This window comes from Grammomys surdaster, unplaced genomic scaffold, assembly GCF_004785775.1.
Source record: "Grammomys surdaster isolate TR1022 unplaced genomic scaffold, NIH_TR_1.0 126178, whole genome shotgun sequence".
Classification (NCBI taxonomy): Eukaryota; Metazoa; Chordata; class Mammalia; order Rodentia; family Muridae; genus Grammomys; species Grammomys surdaster.
In genome coordinates this window covers 8368725-8388855 of record NW_021620984.1, presented here as the reverse complement: position 1 = coordinate 8388855, position 20131 = coordinate 8368725, and the positions used below count along the sequence as shown (strand labels likewise).

Genomic DNA, 20131 nt, shown 5'->3' with positions numbered 1-20131 from the left:
CTCTCTCTCTCTCTCTCTCTCTCTCTCTCTCTCTCTCTCTCTCTCTCACACACACACACACACACACACACACACACACAAGCACACATGCAATCACACATATATACACACACATATACCACATACATACATACACACAATCACATACATACACATAAACACACATAAGCACACACAATCACACACATAAACACACACACACAAACACACATAAGCACACACAATCACACATATAAACACACACACGCGCACGCGCGCACACACACACACACACACACACACACACACACGGCCTCCCTAGGCAAGGGATGACAGCTGGTGCCTTGCTTGGGCTGTTGTCACAGGTGAGGTACCTGAGCTGCTTCAGGAACTCCACGTCAGAGTTGCTGTTGATGAGCTTGATGAACTCCTCGTAGGAAGGCGCGTATGTGTAGGCTCTCTTGTGATGTTCACTCATCTGCTCTCTGTACTCCAACTGCGCCAGGAGCATTTGGTTAATGTAGTCAGGGTTACTCAGCAATTCAACTACCGGCTTCAAGACTAGGGGAAAGAAAAGAGAGAGCCACTGAAAAATAAATCCCTCTTAAAGAAACGGATTCCATATCACATAAGTGAAAATGTATGTGGGAGACACTGTCCACGAGCCAAATGGGGGAATTATCATCAGTGAGTATTTTGCAGCATATATGTACACATGCATGCGCGTGCGTGAGCACACATACGCATGCACACAGAGAGAAAGAGAGAGAAAGAGAGAGAGAGAGAGAGAGAGAGAGAGAGAGAGAGAGAGCTGCTTCTCCCTCTGGGTAAGTCAGTGTAGGCACAATCCGTGCTCATCTGAACACACAGGTGAAAAGAATACCGGAAGGCAGCCTTCTGGAACTCAGATTGCCAAAGGAGCTCTCTGATCTTTCCTCAGATTTTGTAAAGTTCATTATGTTAGACCAGTTTAGTCTATAAAACGATGAATGTCAACGTTCCCCCAACTGTCCAAAGCAGATGTTGGAGAGGACGTTGTTTAAGTCAGGAAGACCATTACAAACCCATCCTCCTAAGTTTACAGTGCCCTTTTGTTAGAGAACCAGCTGACGGGCACAAATGAAGGAGGTATTTTATTGTTGTTGTTGTTATATAAAGGAGGTGTTTAACCACTATATTTCTCTTATTTAAGATACTTAGATAGAGAACATTTGTCTTAAGTCATTCTTCTTCCACATGTGTGCATCCACCCCACTCCCCTAAGGGTGAATGTATGTGTGCATTTGGAGGCCAGAGGTCAACACCCAGTGTTCTCTATCACTCTTTGGCCAAAATATGTTTTGGAGACAGGGTCTCTTCATGAACCTGGAGCTCTATTTTGGCTAGCCTGGCTGGCCAACGAACCCCGGGACCGGAGTTAAATCAATGTGCCGACACTCCTGTCTCTAACAACTTGCGGTCCTAATTCTTGTTCAACAAGCATTTTAACCACAGCCATCTCCCTGCTGTACTTCCAGTTTTCATTCTCATTAACTATCCAGCTGTACAAATAACTTTCAAATGTTTCTTATTATGCTCTAGTATAGTATTTATTGTTTATTAAAAGTTCACAAGAGGAGCATTACCAATGAAACTTAAAGAAATAACGCATGTAAATGCTGAAAGAGTTTCTGTGCATATGTGTGGGTGTTCTTTCCTTAATGTATTTCTATCAGCCTAAATAACTCAAAAACTATTCCAAATGAATGTCTCCCATACATACATAAGAGTAGCTTTTTCCTTTGCCAAAATTAATAGCAATATAGATATGAATTTTTAAATACAGATATAAACTTTCCAAATCATGTATGGCCAAAGCCTTTATGTGATAACAAAATGGTCTGCAATATGTAAGATCTGCACAAATATTATATGAAATATAATCACAGGACACAGCACATTTGTTTAAACACTCATCACATTAGTGGTATTAATTTTATAAGCCTACCTTTTGTTGTGAGAATTTCTGAGAGCATTGTACGTAAGCTGAGAGACTGGATATCCTTTGACGGGAGAAGACAAAACACCAGAACCTGAGAACACGTTTGAAGGAATCTTACTTCATCATGTGAGTCCTTCAAGCATGCGTGCAACACAAAAGGCCTTGGCTGTTCTTCATGTCTGAAAGAATATAAAGACAGGACATCAAGTGAGGGAGGGGGTTGCCATCTCACAGTCAAAACTCTGACCCAGAATTGCTCCTGTTTGAAAGAACTGCAGGAACAAAAATGGAAACGAGCCTGAGGAAAAGGAGGTCCAGCAACAGGACCAAATTGGAATCCCACTCAGGAGGAGGCCCAGGAACCTGACACGGTTACTGATGCTCTGGAGTGCTTACAAACAGGAGCCTAGCATGACTGCCTGCCCTCTGAGAGGCCCAACGAACAGCTGAAAGAGTCAGATGCAGATATTTACACCCAACCAATGGACTGAAGCCAGGGACCTCTGGGTTTGAATTAGGGGAAAGCTGGAAGAAACTGAAGAGGAGGGCAACCCTGTAGGAGGACCAGCAGTCTCAACTAACCTGGACCCCCAAGATCTCTCAGACACTGAGCCACCAACCAGGCAGAATACGCCAGCTGATATGTGGCATCCAACATGTGTACAGCAGAGGACTGCCTAGTCTGGACTCAGTGAGAGAAGACACACCTAACCCTCAAGAGACTGGAAGCCTCAGGGAGTTGAGAGGTCTGGTGGGGTGGGGGTGGGGTGAGGACCCCTTCTTGGAGATGGGGGTGGGGGAGGTATGGGATGAGGAACAGTCAGAGGGTGGACTGGGATGGGGATAAAGACTGGACTGTAAAAAAAGATTAAAGAATTAAAAAAAGAATAGGTAGGTAGGTAGGTAGGTACATAGATACATAGATACATAGATGGACGGAAGGAAAGAAAAGTTCAGAAACAATTCAATTATATATCATTAGGTAAAAAATATTCTAAATGAGCAACACATTTTACTAATCAATGCTTTCCTTAAATGTGGATTGATCTGGAGAGCCTGTGCTGGAGTGAAGGTGAATGTATGATGTTGTCGTTAGTTTTGTGAATAGCACAATTAGAGTCATTCAGGAAGATGGTACCTGAGTGAGGGTTTGCCTCTATCAGTCTGGCCTGTGGCTATGGTTTTAGGAGCATTTCCTTCCTTCCTTCCTTCCTTCCTTCCTTCCTTCCTTCCTTCCTTCCTTCCTTCCTTCCTTCCTTCTTCCCTTCCTTTTCTATTTTTAAAATGACTTTTTATTTTAGGTTTAGGGATATTTTGTTTGCATATATGTCTGTGCACCATATGCATGCCTGGTACTCTATCTAAGGTGTTAGATATCCTGGAACTGAAGTTATATAGATGGTTGTGAGTCTCCATGAGCTGGGAATCAAACCTGGGTCCTCTGGAAGAGCAACAAAGGCTCTAACTGCTAAGTCGTCTCTCCAGTCAATGAGAGCAATTTCTTAATTAGTAGTTGATGAGGGAAGGACCAGCTCACTGTGTGCAGTGCCTCCCCTAAGCAAGTGGTTCTGGGGTATAAGAAAGCAAGTTCAGCAAGCCTTGGAGAGCCAGCCAATTAAAACGTGTTCCTCCATGGTCTCTGCTTCAATTACTGCTTTGAGGTCTTTCTTGAGCTCTTGGCCTGACTTTCCTCAATAATGAACTGTGTTCAGGAAGTGTAAACCAAATAAACCCACTCCTCCAAGCTGCTTTTGGTCAGTGTTTACCACAACAACAGAAAACTAAGATGGATATGTGGCCTCATTGTATTTTCAAAGGCAACCATGATAACTACCATAAGTAGTATCAGAGGTCATGAGAACTTTCAAATACTAGCAACAATTCAAAATGGTATGAGTATTTCTTTAACTGAACAACCTTCAAGCTTCCAGATGAGTCTTATTTATTGTTTGTTGATTATGTTTGCTTATTCATTTGCCAGCCTGGAACTCATTATGTAGACCAGGTTGGCCTCAAACTCAGAGATCCATCTGTCTCTTCCTCCTGACTGCTGAGATTAAAGATTGGCTGTAAAAGTAATCAGGCTTTGACATCTGTCACCCACTGCTCACTGGGACTAATCCAGCTGGTGTGGCTAGTTAGGTAGATGTTCCTGTCTCCCTTACCGCCCCATGCACATCCTGAACGAAGCTGGGCACTTGACTGAAGAGAACAGCCTACCCCAAAGAGAGGAGAAGCAGTCTATCTTAAATGTGATTCATAGAGTCATTTTTTAAAACTAATAAAGCATAAACCAGTATCATGAGCCACTTTTTTGATGAAGAAATTGTAGGATAGTAAGTCTGGATTATTTCCTGGATAAAGGGTCTGTTGCTTAGTGCTCCCAAAGGCAATGACAAATTGCATCTGTGAGGCTGCCAGGTTCTTTCCAGCCATGGCCATGGATCACTAAGCATACCCCAGAACCACTATTTTGGAGGGTCTGATTAAAGGGTAGTAGAAAGATCAGTCTAAATTTTTCTATTCCACAGCTTCTTAGAATGGTAATTTTCTACTGTCTATTATTGCAGATAAGTGGCAAAGATTCCATAGTAACAAGAGGCCAATACTGAGCAAATACTCTGAGTACAGAAAACACATTAAGGACTACACAGGAAATGAAACATGAAATGCATATTGGTATCTTTATGATTAATGCCTCTCAAGAGTACACTGTGACTTCTTACACTAGAGACTGGACTAACTGGAATACGTATGCCAAAAAAGAACAATTTCCTTCTTTGCCTGCTGTAACAACCTAGAAGAATTCTAATGTGCAAAGCCAATGACATGAAGACATTTTACGAGTAAGACTTTATATATGCACACCTCTGTTGACGTTTATTTTCACTGATTTACTTTTGACATGGTCTCATGTAGCCCAGGCTAGTCTTGACTTTGTTGTGCAGCATTAGGATAACACTCAAGCCCTGATCCTCCTGTCTTCGTCTCCCAGTTCTGGGATTATGGATATGCACCAGTATGCCCCACTTATAGGCTGCTTTTGAATCAAATGCAGGCCTCATGCATCCTAGATAAACAGTTGACATTCTGGTCTCCACGTTGACTTTTTAAAAGGTTCCTGAAAGAAAGCATGATGGTGTACTATATAAAACCAGTACTCAGAGGTAGGGGCAAAAGGATCAGCAGTTCTGATCCAGTTTAGGCTGTAAGATCCTGTCTTTAAAAACACAAGACCAGCCAACCAACAAAAGATGATGTCTGGCCTACAATCATGAGTTCAAGGCCCACAAAAGCCATAAAATGAACTCAATGTCAGCCTTCATAAGTTATTAAGATCCTCTTTCAAAAAAAAATTTTTTTAAAGAAGGGAGTGGCCTGGGGCTGTGGTGTGACCCTGGGAGTGTCCCCTCCAGGTATCTGCAGTCATTTGAAACTATAGCCAGAGCTGCTAGTTCCATGCAGTAAACGCTAAGATGCTATTCTTTGGTCATCTCAAGCCCTGCTATAGGTAATTTAATACCTTAAAATACACATTTGGTTAGTACTTACTGAGGGAGGACAGTCAAAAGAAAATACATGTTTACAGGAGATGCTTCTTTAGATAATACTGAGCCTGTGCATCAGCTGGGACCTTCACGATCATAAAAGTGTCACAGATTTCCCTCCTTTCTAACAGCTGAGTTAGGGGAAAACTAAGAAAGCCAAACCCCAGAGAGGGCTGGCCTAAGACACTCACTGTACAGGAACACCCCCCCCCCCCCCCCCCCGACTCCTGGACTCTCCTGTAAACTCTGAGCAGAACACTTCAGTGACACTTCACTGTGAGCAGAGAGGGCTCACAAAGCATGGGCAGTATGGGTGAATAAGTGTCCACCCAGCCCTGCCTCTGGGGATGTTGATCAGCTACTGCAGCTCCTACTGGTCACCTCTAGTTCTCAGTCCTTGAATAGGAAGAAGTCAGGGACTTTGCTATGTTTCACAGGTACATCTCATCCGATCCTCCCACCTACACCAAGAGGTACACATCACCACTGCCATCATACAGACGAGAGAATGACAATGTGGGTAAGTGCAGATGAACAAAGTCACGGAAGTGACAAATGAGGAAAACAGTTCTTGTTCCCTCTGTCTCCCTCTCAAGTCTATGCTATGCTACACTATAGTCAGAGGTTGAAAAGAACAGGAGAAACACGTCAGAAGTAAAGAAAGAAAATACGTGAAGAAAGAGGTTTCCTCAAATAAGAAGCCTGCACTCCACAGGCACACAAAACACAGATTGTAAGGAGACTGTAAACATTTTAAAATGCTACTGAATTAAAAGTATAAAGGCAATCTTTTTTAGACTTTATGAACCATGCTGAGACAAGACTGACAGGAAAAGGAAGAGGAAGCAGAGCGAGCTTTACATGTATCTGGACTGGTTTACAGCAGCAGCAGACTGACAGGCTGGAAAGAAGCCCTGGCTGACTGGAAATCTGCATCCAACAACCTCTTAGCAGTCAGGCAAAGGATGGGTTTCTCTTATTACTGCAATGAATTACTCTCCTGACAGTCACCAACTCAAGGGTGCACTTTCCAGACCACCCACACCATTTTGCAGCCCATAGAGATCTGTCCACCAGCTAGATTTACAGGACAAAAACAGTGTCACCCCGAGCTGCCCAACACGCATGACACTACGGGGAGTATCAAACCTACACTCACTGTAGGCAGGCTGACTGTGTGCTTCTTGTAATGCTACACCAGTAACAGTTGTTCTCTAGAACAAACCACCCAAATGAACAGTTCTAGTAAATAACTGCCATTCTTTCAAGTATCTGTAACTATAGAGAAAACGGGTAGAGATTTTTCTTCATTTTTTTCCTCTACATTTTTATCATCAACTAAAGTAACAAGGAATCAAAACCTAGGGGCTGTGGCTCAGCTGGCTCAGTGGTTGCCAAGCCTACACAAGGCTGTGGGGGTCACAACCCAACACAACTAAATCAAGGTGTGGCACACACCTGTAACTCTGGGGGTGGAGGCAGGAGACAGAAGTTCTGCTTCTCGGTGAATTAGAGGTCAGCCTCGGATACAGGAAAAGACAAACAATGAAATAAACTGAAAAACCCTCCAAGCCTGAAGAGTCAGCGCTTCTAACACGGACTCCGTCCTCTTTGTCATTCTCACGCTCTACTTACAACGATGTTGACACCGTCTCCTAAAGCAGCTCTCAGAAAGCTGCTGAATGCCTTGGTGAAAAACAGACTCTTGTATTGAAATTAGATATTCATAAAACCACTAGACTTCTCTAACCATGTGTCCTTTTCTCCTAAATCTATTATTCTTCTAACTGAAATAAACATTTTAAATACTGTCCTTCAATGAGTGTAACTTAAACACTTTGAAACAAGCCTCCAGGAACTCAAATGAGTCTTTGATGACTATCAGCCGGGCAGAACCATGGATTACTTCCACTGGAGGCCACCACAGCAAACTACATAATAACAAACGATGGCACCAAGGCCTAAAGGAGGGGGAAGCTACCAAGACCTCAGGGAGGGCCCTCAGGATGCTGTTTCACTTTCTAAGCACACACTGGCTGCCAGAAGGCAGTCTCACAGCACACAGCAGGGTGCTGTGAGAGAACCCACTTGTTCCACACATCCTTGAGGGGAGCTGTGAGGCCAACACCAGAGTCATGATGATTTTACTACCACAAAATGACAAAATGTCATTTTTCTCTTTCACTCGCAAGTGATTTTCCAAAATCACTAGTAGGATTTTCTAAAGAGAATACAATGTGAATTTGAAAAGCTTCTTGGCTTAAATATCTGATGTTGTAAATATTGATGAATATAATGGATTCAATAAGTGAGGCTGGCAAATATTTAACAGTAAGTTCTCCACAGGACAAAATCTTAAGCTGAAGTATCTCCCCATTCCAGAGTGTAAATGGTCAAGTTCAAGGCAGCAATATGATTTCACTGAGCTTAGTCAGAACTGCGAGGGGCTATACAACCAGCTGTCACCTGCCAGTGCAGGGTGGCTATGGCACATCACTGGATGTGAACCACATGAACGACAGCAGTTTGACATTTGGTAGCTTTTAAGATTATAGGGCTACCCTCAGATAAAAAATTCTGAGAATCACCTTCCTATGGTAATGTTTTTCAGACAGGCTGTGCCTAAGTAATAAGATGATAAAATTGAGTTAGTCTCAAATGACATTTAAATAAAAGTGTTACAGGAAAAAAAACCATTAGTTCTCACAGCTAATAAGAGTAATAAGAGTAATTTTATGAAAGTGAGGCACATCAGAAATGGAATTCTCACTATGCGTCACAGTTGGAACAGCTTGCAAAACTCTGGAGCACCCAGCGGGAAACAATGGGAAGGCAGTGGGAATGCAATGGCTCTGGATTTTGGCCTCATCAGCCTGAGGCTGGCAGACATGAGGAGAGAAGACAGCTCAGCAGGAGAAACTATGTGAGGATGCATAGCTGCCACTCTTAGCAGCCAGCCCCTACCATGGCAATGTTGCCAGCTAGAACAGGGGCCATCATGTGATAAACTCAGTGCAGAGTTTCTGAGAAGAGAATGTGAGCTACCCACTGCTAATGAGGAAGCCAGGGCTGATGTTCCTGAAACCAAGCATAAGCAGTCTCAACTTGACATCTTCCCAGTGCCGCTCCAAACAACTGCACGACCCAACAGGTAACACTACTCATTTCTTTAGGACCACATGCTCTGTATAAGTCATGTGGGCCATAATTCATCATCCTTGCACTCACTCAAGAGCATAGTACAAACTTAGGGTTCTACTAAGAAGCCTAGGAAAGTGATTTGTTCTTAGCATAGAAATAGCCCTGCTGACATCCTCCAAAGCCAGGTTAGTACCAAATAAGAACACACATACCTTTCTGGCACAACAACACAGGGGCTTAACAAACCTACGTATGAGGTATTTTCAAAATGAAACCAGTTCTCTAATTAAGAGCCCACAAGTGCTAACATTACATTCCTCTAACAGTTTTCAGAACATCCTTAGGTGTCAGAGAGATACAAATTAAAACTACATTGAGATTCCATCTCAGCCTAGTCAGAATGGCAGTCACTAGAAAAACAGGTAACAAGGAATTTGAGCAGCAAGAGCAGACCCAAAAGGGAACACAGTGCTGGTGAGAATATAAACAAGTCAGTGTGGGGGCTCCTCAGAAAACAAACGTCAGAGCCCAGGACATGGCTCAGTAAGTAAAGGTGCTTGCCACACAAGCCTTAAGACCTAAGTCTGCGTGCGCGTGCACACACACACACATATACAGATACACACACACATACACACATACACAGATACACACATACATACACAGATACACACGCACAGATACACACACAGAGATACACATGCACACAAAATAAATAAACAAACAAACAAACAAATAAATAAAATTGTTTTAACAAACCAATCTAAAATTAGGTCCACAGTAGGACACAGCTATATGCCACTCTGAGCTGTACCCAAATGACCACAAGCCAACATATAACACAAATATCTGCACACCATTGCTCTTCGCAGCACTCCTGAAAACACCTAAGTTGTACTGCAGCTAATTTACAACAGCTAAGAAACAGAATCAACCACGTTGTCCATCAGCTAATGAATGGATAAGGAGATCGTGGTATATAACACAACTGAATATTACTCAGCTGTAAAAATAAATGAAACCTGAAGGTAAACGGACCGAATTGGAAAGCACTATATTTAGTAAGGTCGCTCTGCCACAGAAAGGCAATGTTCTATGTTCCCTGTCATATGTGGAGCATACTTTGAATTGTTTGTTTTGTTATGGTTAATCTGGAGTACATGTGGAAGCCAGGAAGACTAAAAATAGGCCACTGAGGGTGGACATCTTAAGGGAAGGGGAAATGGTAAAATACAGGTAAAATGAGGTCTAGAGAAGGGGGCACTGAGGGCAGAAAGGTTCAAACATGGAAGCTGATGGGAATGGGGAAATGAGGTACTAGCAGGTGGCTTTACAAACAGGAAAGGTCTGTAGAAAAGCTTCACAGAAACCTCTGACTCCCAACACAAGGAGAAATTACCCAGAGGAGAGGCTAAAGCACTGGCAATATGAAAAGTACGGAGGCGATCCTCAGAGTCAGAGCTAGGAGACACAGGCAACTGGGGAGAGGACAGGGCAGGGAGACTAGACTAAGGCTACAAGAAGAAGCCCTAGAGAAATCCACTAGTTTCTAAGTGTAGTGAACATATTCTGTTTAAAGGGGAGTATGAATAGAAATACCCTGCACAAGTAGACAGTGCTGCTCCCAGAAGGTATAGTCATGAAGATCTCAATGCCAGGCTCAGGAAACCTTCCTTTGGGTTATTGCCAAGGGCCCAGAGGCACTCAGAACACAGTGGGCTACTGTCACTGCTTTTGTTGCCCAGCATATGCAGATGGGACACTGCCACTGAAGCCACCATTCACTCTGGAAGCAGGCCATGGAGAAATGAACCTCCACCTGACTAGGAAACTCTCCTTGTTGACTAGCTTTCTGAGGGCTGAGAGGTGCTGGGCAGGTTGCTGGGAAAGAAAGACATCAATGGTTACATCTAGCTGTGGGCCCTGCATGCTACAATGCCTGGACCTTCCAGGCAAGATGTGCCCTGGTGTGATACTGACATGACAGCTATGGGCACATCAAACTGCTCTCAGACTAGCTATGTGGTCTGCTCCACAGGAGAGCTTTGTGCCTGGTGCTGTAACTTGGTCAGACGCCCAGGGTGAGGGAAGTTATAGGTCTTGGTGGGAACCTACTGCTGTTTCACTAAATGGCCATGCTGTTAAACCACCTTCTAAATATTTGTTTATACCCACAGATTTGTGCTGCTCTCAACTTTGGTCAGAGAATCTTCTTTTGCAGTGATGGCTGATGCAGACTCATTTCTGGTCAACATGCTGTGTATAACAAAGTGAGCACTCAGCTCTGCCTGGGTCATCAGTATCCATGTCCCTCTATCCAAGGCTCAGGACACCTTATGGTGGAGGGCAAGGAGAGAGCCAGTGGATGTGGGGACAAGCTACAAAATGCTTCCACTCATAACTCACAGTGGCCATGGTCACCTGCACAAGGGCAGGCCAGTGAAACCCAGCACTGAGTGGGCTTCAAGATAAGGCCCCACCTCTACTGGAGAAGCAGTAGCTGCTGACAGCTGCCTAGGGATGGAGGAAAAGTCACTCTCCTTTGGGGACATGGCTGCTGGCAGGCTGCTTAAGCCCCAGTGGGTGGCCACATACCCAAGGGCTTATGGGCAGCACTAATGAGACTCAAAACAAAAAAGGAAAGGAGGACATGCAGTTGAGAGGAATGGCTGGGGAACGGTGGGGAGCAGGCAGGAGGTCATGGGAGATGGTATGATTAATATACACTTCATAAATGTATGGAAACTCTCAAAGAGGTGAAAACATTATTTTAAAAAGTTAAAACAGCTATGCTATAGAACCAATGTAGAGGGTGAACAACAGGGTAATGGGTAGAGAAAATATGGTGGATGCATACAATGCAAATCTATGAAGTTATGTTGATTATAGGAAGATAAGTGTAGCTGGAGAGAATCATACTAAAGTGAATTAGGTCTCAGGAGGACAAAGATCCCATCTCCCATTTGTGGTTTCTAGATCTTCACATAAGCACATAAAATCATGTGTGACTACACAGCATGAAGGGAGAATTGAAACTTTAGGGGAGCAAAGAGGACTGACAAGTAGAGACTTGACAGAGCAAGGGAAGGAGGTAAAGGGAAGGGTGTTCAACATGCAGTGCATTCTCATGCGAAAAGGTTCTGTGTAAAGCGAATACATCCTCAGGGGAAACTTTAAAAACAACAAAAATTTCAGGCTATTGTGATTCAATTGAGCTCTTAACAGAAACTAGAAAGAAATATGAGCTATGTTCTTTCTCAAATTTCTAAGCTCACTGATTCTATATCATACTATAAAATAGTGTATTTATTTCATCTTTAGGTACTCCTAATATTGTAAGTTCAGGATAGCACTTGCTAGCCCATCATCAGTATATTGCATAAATTACTCATAAAACCGCAAAGTAATTAAAAACTCTACTCTCCGAGTACATTGTGACTATTTCTACATTCCAAGTCAAGCAGGCAGATCATTCTAGAGTCTTACCTCACTTTATCTCCTCAAAGGGAGGAATGTTTTAATGAGGAAGGGAAAGGTTTGCTGGTTATGGTGGTGTGACTATGCTTGACCCATGGAAAGTAGTACTGTAAAGAGATGGAGCCTTATTGGAGGGGGTGTGGCCTTGTTAGAGGAAATATGTCACTGTGGAGGTGGGGCTTTGAGGATATATATATATATATATATATATATATATATATATATATATATATTCAAGTCTGGCCAGTGTGACACTGTCTTCTCCTGGCTGCTTTCTGATCAAGCTGTAGAACTCTCAGCTATAGCACCATTTCTGCCTGCACGATGCCATGCTCCCCACCATGATAATGGATTGAACCTCTGAAACTGTAAGGCAGCCCCATGTAAATATTTGCCTTTATAAGAGTTGCCTTGGTCACGGTGCCCCTTCACAGCAATGAAACCCTAACTAAGACTTCATGTTACACACTTACCTGGCAGTAGCAGCTTTCAGGTCACAGAAGTGAGTGAGCAAAGCCTTTACAATATCATTACAGACAACTTTAACCACATCCACGTGACTCAGCCTGTGGCGAATCTGCTTGACAATTTCCCAGAAGTCATCCAAGAGCAGATAGTAGAGCTGTCCGTCATCTCTGCTGAGGTTCCCATACCAGGAAAGAATATAGTCTCTGTAACTGTAGTCGAACACTATGAGGAATAAGCAAAGCTGGGTCAAAGTTGCAAACATCAAGGCAGTTCATTGTTTAAAATATAGTGAGGGTAGGACACAGAACAAGGGAAAGGAACGCTTTAAAGTTAGAAGACCCTCATCTAGCTGGAATGCCTGAGGTCTTATACACTCTAATTTGAAATATTTGATTGTGATGTCCATCTATTTAAATACATATAATAGAGCTAATCTTCTCAATCATCAATTTGGCCATGGTCATACTTTTCCAATAATATATCAAAGCTCACATGAATAAAGAAATGACACTTCTGTCAAGTTTATTCCACCCTAAGGTTCTCTGCCTCCTTACCTATAATCTTTACAGTTCTTTACCCTTTGGTACTTAAACCGTGGCTCAGGACCATGATTCTCTACATTTAATTACATAATGAATTAAGTATTCTGTCTCCTAATAAGACCCCAACAATACAGAACAACAATACAATGGTTCCACAACCCAGCATCATACACAGTCAGCATGTGTAGCCAGCTACATTCACTGGGCGATTTCGAGACTACCTGTAGTTGTAGGGTAGACCCATCCAGAAGAAACTAGAAAATCTGTATATGTGCTTTTATATTTTTCTGTAGCACATATTAATAGAATAAAAACAGGTAAAATTGATAATATATTTTATTTCATATAATGTACTTTTATATTAAGTAGTCAGCATTTCAATTTAAATATTTTCATTACTTTTTTAAACCATGCTTTGAAATGTGGTACATATTTTATAGTTATAGCAATCACAAATGAACTATTCAAGTTTCAAGTGTTTGGTGCTCAAAAGTCTCATTGTAGGTCTAGTAATTGTCCATGATAGACATCACCACTCTACTTAATACAAAAAGTCTGTAAAGTTAGTGTGAGTACTCAAGAAAGAACTTCTGAACAATAAACCAACATCTGGCAAAGATGGCATCACCTCCAAGTGCTGTGGAGGGACATATTTAGCCATATAGCATTGCTCAGCTCAAGAACACAAAGCTTACTGATATTTTTAAAATCACTTATTTCTCAAAGCTTTTCTTTTTCAAACACTTCTCTATGCCTGGTAGGGTAGTGCACACCTTTATCCTAACTGTTAGGACACACAGTAGGCTGATCTCTGAGAGTTGGAGGACAGCCTGATCTACATCAAAAGTTCCAGGCCAGTGAGGGCTATGTAGGAAAACCCTCAGCCAGCCACACAGACAAACCAGAAACTATGTATAGAACATCAAAAATTGTGTTGACATTTACATATGCCAAACTTAAGTAAAATGTCAAGGTGATTCCAGTGGTTTCATTTGTACCTTCTCACTGAGAACAATTACCTTCTAAAGAGAAGGAAAGGGGAAAATGCTACTGCCATCTTCAACCATTCATTAAACAATATTTCATAGCTCTGGTATGCAAGGTGGAATCAACAGCCACATCAGTGACGGCCCAACATGGAAGAAAAGCCATCAAACAGATGAGCTCTTAGGATTCTCAGTCACTTTTATGTTAACATCTAGACATGTGATCAGATGGCTGTTAAGTTGCCTAGCTTTTACAGAGTCACTGCACCTCATCTTGAACTGGGCGATTCCACTAAAAAGGCAAAGATATTTTCTGGTCCAGATGTAAGATGTTAAGGTGAAAACTGGAACAAGACACCTCTATAATCTCATTCATTTGTGACAAACAAATAGAACATGGGTCCTGCACAGCAACTGAGCATGCCAGGAAACTGAGGTTAGAGGAGTAAATAACTCCAGGCAGCAAGGCCACCCTTCCTGTCCGCCTCTGCACATTGTGATCCCCATATGCATAAGCAGAAGAAGACAAGCAATAAGAGTAACAGACAGGAGAAACCAGAAACAGTGTCCTTGTCCACTGTTGCCTGACTTCTTTAAATCACAGTCATGTGGAGAAATAAGCCAGAGACAGCACTTTGTAAACTTGTTCTAGAAAGCACAACAGGAAGGCAGCATGGACAGACATCCTAGGAAAGAGGTTCTGCTCAAGTCAACATAAAGAAGAACTGGATAAAAGCAGCACAGCTTGCTAACAGGCAATCGTGCCAGATGGCACTCTTCCCATTGAACCCTTGAACAAGGGTGTAGAGCTAGTGGACAAGGATGACCAAACCTAGATGATCTCCAAAGAACCTTGTCTGCAAAGCCAAGTAGTAGTAGCAGCGGAAGGAGAGTCCCTCGCTAAAAGCACTGCCTGGTTGGTCTCTTGCTCTTTTTATTAAGCTAAGTTTTCATACCACGGAAATTCTGAAGCGTAGGTATATGCAAAGTAGAAACACTGTCCTTTTTGGTAAATTCAATTTCTGGGTCAGGGAGATGGCTCAGTGGCTACAAGTACTTGCCATGCAAGCCTGTCGGCCTAGGTTTGATCCCTGAGACTCAAGTAAACAGCCAAATGCTGTGACACACATCTGTGATCCCAACACTGTTGCACCAAGAGAGGAGGAGGAGGCAGAAAAATTGGTCAGAAGCTCACCAGGCCAGCTAAGCCTGCATACAACGTAAGAAACAAGAGACTGCCTCAACAAAGTGAAAAGAGAGAAGAAACTCCCCAAAGTTGTCCTCTGGCCTCCATACCTGTGTTATGATAGATGTTCCCCTATCATAAACACACACAGATATTTAAAGTTAATTTCAATTTATAGCGGAGAGTTAAGTGAAATTATAAAAGATGTAGTAACTTTTCAGTAAGATCTTCCAGTGTGCTATCCTAGTCTCTGCTCTCCTGCTGTGAAGAGACACCACGACTGAGGCAATCTTACAAGAAAACATTAACTGGGGGCTTGCTTTCAGTGTCAGAGGTTTAGCCCCTTACCATCATGGTAGAGAACATGAGGTATGATTGACACTGGAACAGCAGCTGCAAGCTACATCCTGATCCACTGGCTGAGAGAGAGCCTGGGCTTGGCAGGGGCTTCTGAAACCCAAAAGCCCCACTCTCAATGACACACTTCCTCCAGCAAGGCCACACCTAATTCTTCTAAATAGAGCCACTCCCTGGGGACTAAGCATTCAAATATATGAGTCTATGCAAGCTGTTCTTATTTAAACCACTAGATCTGCTAAAAGGTTTAATATGAAAGATGTATCATCTATGTAATGTGCTACTACATTTCTCAACTACATCGGATATGCTATTTAATACAACTCTGAAATACTATGGGAGTACATCTTGGTTATGAACCTATAAAATCAATATTGACAAAAGTTTGTATTCTGGCCTTTTTTTTTAAATCAAGTAGATCTTGCAATATCCTTCCAATATATATGCCATGCCTTTAAATATACATTACATAGCTATACAGACCCACACAAACACAAAAATGAACAAAAAGTTGTGCACATATGTGTGTGTGTGTGTCTAGAGGACAGAGGCCAAGTGTCGGCCTTCTTTATTCTCCACTTGGTTTTAAAGACAGGCAGGGTACCTTACTGAACCTGGAGCTAACTGATTTAGCTAGGCTGACTGACCAGGGATCCATCTGTCTCTACTTCCTCAACATTGGAACTGGAGATGTACGCCATTGAGTCTGGCTAGGTCCCTATGTCTGCATGGTAAGCATTTTATCAATTGCATGATCTCTCAGCCCACTTAACAAAATCTTTTAAGAGATAAATCAGAGGTAAATCAATTCCAGAACATCCCCTCCTGTAAAGCAGGCCTTAAACCCATTCAGAGAGCTGTTGGTTGCCTCAATAGCAATCATGCCTCTACTGCATCAGTGGTACATCTTGCCAGCAGGTGGTCAGCCAGTTAACTCCTAGCATATGAAGTATAGTTTTGTTGTTTCACTAACACCTACTTGCTTATTCTTGTAATTCAGTATGTAAAGGCTTTAGGCAATGCCTCATCGGCAGTGAGCTACAACACAAACAGTCCTTTGCAATGAACATGTTTATATTCATACCACACATATGTTTGAACTCACTGACCTCTTTGATTACATTGTTTTAAATGATATATTCCAAAGGCAATAAAGTAAATTTATAAAGATAAAATGGTACAATATTTTCTAGTTATATCTAGTTAAAATTGGCTTCAGGAGATAATTCTTACATATTTTCTAAGTGGTTCTCATCAACTGCAGGTAAATAACTGTAGCCATGACAGACACATGGCCACTTCAGCTTTGCTCAACACAGACTACCACTTTATCAACACTAAGTCTGTTATCATTCTCTGTGGTTTACTAAATATACTGGTGCTATGGGTTAGAAATGTAAAGTATACTCCAAAGATACAAACTGCACTCACTATGGATGTTTGCAAATGCTGGCATAATCTCTTAGCTTTCTCAACAGCAGTTCTAGATTCACCATAAATTCACATGGCCACATTTTTAGAATTCTAGTCTTGGCTTGTTTGTTACTGTTGCTATCAGCTGCTGCCAAATACGTAAACTGCACTCCAAAATCTATTGTTATAGCAGCCAACAGCTCTCATTTTGGTAGAGGATGTGATGTTCAATTTCCGGAAAACCATCTTATGTAAAACAAAGGACTTCTGATTCTTAAGAAGCTGCTTAACAATGCTGTCTAACAGATAACAGAAGCTGAGCCACAAAAGAGAAAAATACAAAGTCAGCCTCAATGTAGCACAGAGAATACTACCAGAAGGGAAAGGGCTGGACTTAGTTAGTACAATAAGCTGAACTATCACATAGAATCTCCTTGATACATGTAAATGATACATTAGTAAAAACAAGAAGTTTAAAAAAGAAAGCAAGCCATCAAATGTGCTTAAGAAATACCAAATAATAATTAAGCGAAGCTTCGACACAAAGGCTTTGTATGGCACTTTCCTTTCAAAAGAACCCACTGCTAAGGGCAATGTGTCACTTGTTTCTGTCAAGTAGGCCTCAGTTGTTCCTAAGCCCGCCCATACAAAGGCTGCTGAAACCAACTGGCCCATCCAAGAGAAAAGGGTCATGCTCAAAGAACTGCAAAGACATTTTTAGTCTTCCAAAATTCAAAAGGCACCATAGTTCTGGCATTTACAATGGCCCCCGAGTAGAAGCAACGCGAATGTCCACGTAAGGTATGGCACCTAAGACAGTGAACTAGTGATCAGCTCTCAGACAGTTAAAACATGGTCTGTAGAATCACACTTTTTAACATTTTAAAGCTTTATTTTTATTTTATCTAGATGAGTGTTTGACTGAATGCTTGTCTGTACACCATGTACATGTGTGATGCCCATGGAGGCCAGAAGAGAGCGTAAGCCTCTGACACTAGTTACACAGACGGCTGTAAGCCACTCTGTTTGTGCTGGAAACCAAATCCAGGTCCTCTGCAAGAGCAGCAAGTGAGCTTACCCACTGAGCCACATTTCCAGCAGTGACGGGGATGATGAGTAGCTTTTATCAGACTATTCTTCCTCTATGAAACAACTATGAATTCGGGGTGTGGGGGGGAGGGTATCTGAAGGCAGTGAAGTAAAATCAACAGCTGGAGCAGGAGCTAGAGAGCTGGCTCGGTACTCAACAATAATGCTGCCCTTGCAAAGAGCCCAGGTTCAGCTCCCAGTACCCACATCAGGGGGCTCACGACAGCTGTAAACCCTGTCCCAGTAGTCCGAATAGCTTCTTTTGCTCTCCATAGGCACCAGACACACATGTGATGCACATGCATACATGCAGGTCTTCATACACAAGCACATAAAATAAAAATAAACATTTTTAATTGGCACAGGGCCATCATGATGGGTCAGTGATTAAAGGCATTTGCTGTGCAAGTCAGACAACCTGAATTAAATTTCCAGAGGCCATGGTAGAAGAAAATAATTAACTCCCAAAAGTTATCCTCTGACCTCCACATGCATGGCATGGCACATGTACATCTGAACTTACACATAACACATGCGCACACCAAGTAGAAATAAAATTCTCTTTAAATTTGTTTTCTTTTGTTTTGTAAAGACAGGATCTTACTATGTAGCCTTGCTTATGCAGATCTGCCTGCCTCTGGCTCTCAAACGCTGCGACTGAAGTCATGCCTTGCCATGCCCAGCAAAACCGTGAGGTTTTGAATAATGAAAGTCAAATTTTAAATCCAGCAAATTTTAGAAAAGTCACTTATATTCATCATTAAAAGAAATATTACTAACATTAAATGATAGTTTATAAAATTAAAAAATTGAAGATTTCAGACTACGTCCCTATTTCTGTAATACTCATCCTCAAATTTAAACATTTTTGTGAACTATGCCAAGTAAAAAGTACTTATCTGTGTAGTATTTATTCAGTCACCACTTAGCTTTTTCCATGTATAATAACTGAAATCAATGTTTAGAAATCTGATTTTAATATTCATTTAAGCCTTAATTTCATCTTCAAGCTACACAGGGTCCTTCACATTAATACTGATTAGCACTACTATTTAGATACTCTAGTGGACTTTGTTCCTCGGCCCTTTCCATGCACCTCATTTGCATGCTCTCCACTCTTGTGAGGCTGTCGCTGGACCTCCTTAACCTGACCTGTTCCTGAGTGCATCGAGTCCGCTAACCCCTACACAGACGCCAGGCAGGGTCTAGACTGACATTTCCTGAGCCTATTTTGGAGACTAGAGAAGAGATCTGCACTCCATATTGCAGATAAATCTCTCCTATGCTGGTTAGCTCCATGGGATCTGGAAATTCCTACTCTACAGATGTTTAAACCACTTCCAAAACACAGATGCACCAATCTTCAAACAGAAACTCATCAAAGAGTCCTCCTGCTGTAGGAAGGATAGATAAACTAGAGATTACCAATTCCCTCTGAGAACAGAGATTGCTCTACACAGTAATTCCACAAGCCCAGTCGGTCCTCACCATCTTTCAGAGTGCGGTCCATATTGTGAGAAATGACCACTCTTCTGCCCTGAGCTGTCTCCTGTGGATTTCCATATACAGGGCTCTGAAACAAGAGGAAAGAGTAGAGATTACTGAATGAATCAGCTCCATAGAAAGATAAAGCCAAAACAAAGATTAGGAGAGTGTAATCTTACTCTGGAAAAGTAGACGAATGTTCAAGGTTAATTAAGAAATGTTTAGGAAAAGAAGAATTAAATACTATAATATTGGGAATAGTAGGAAACTATAAAGCTAGATCATCTACTTATAAGAATTAAAAGCATAACAAAAAATAAGTCAGTGAGGGAAAGGTAACATTACTTGTCTCTGTTAGGATTTCTATAAACACCAGGACCACAATCAGCTTGGGGAGGAAAGGGTTATTTCAGCTCCAAACTTCCATCACTGAGGAAGTCAGGGCAAGAGCTCAAGGCAGCGGCCTGGAGAGAAAAAGT

General features: G+C 42.0%; 1 protein-coding gene across 1 annotated transcript in view; it reads right to left on the bottom strand.

The window, feature by feature from the left end:
* The window catches only part of Snx25 (sorting nexin 25), a 108499-nt gene that overhangs the window by 65481 nt on the left and 22887 nt on the right, over positions 1-20131 (bottom strand). Inside the window, exons 2-5 of the mRNA XM_028757695.1 lie at positions 19656-19740; positions 12600-12816; positions 1967-2139; positions 354-540 (exon numbers count right to left, since the gene is read on the bottom strand). Coding sequence (XP_028613528.1) covers positions 354-540; positions 1967-2139; positions 12600-12816; positions 19656-19677 — 599 coding nt within the window. The 5' untranslated portion in view covers positions 19678-19740. The remainder of the gene's footprint in view (positions 1-353; positions 541-1966; positions 2140-12599; positions 12817-19655; positions 19741-20131) is intronic.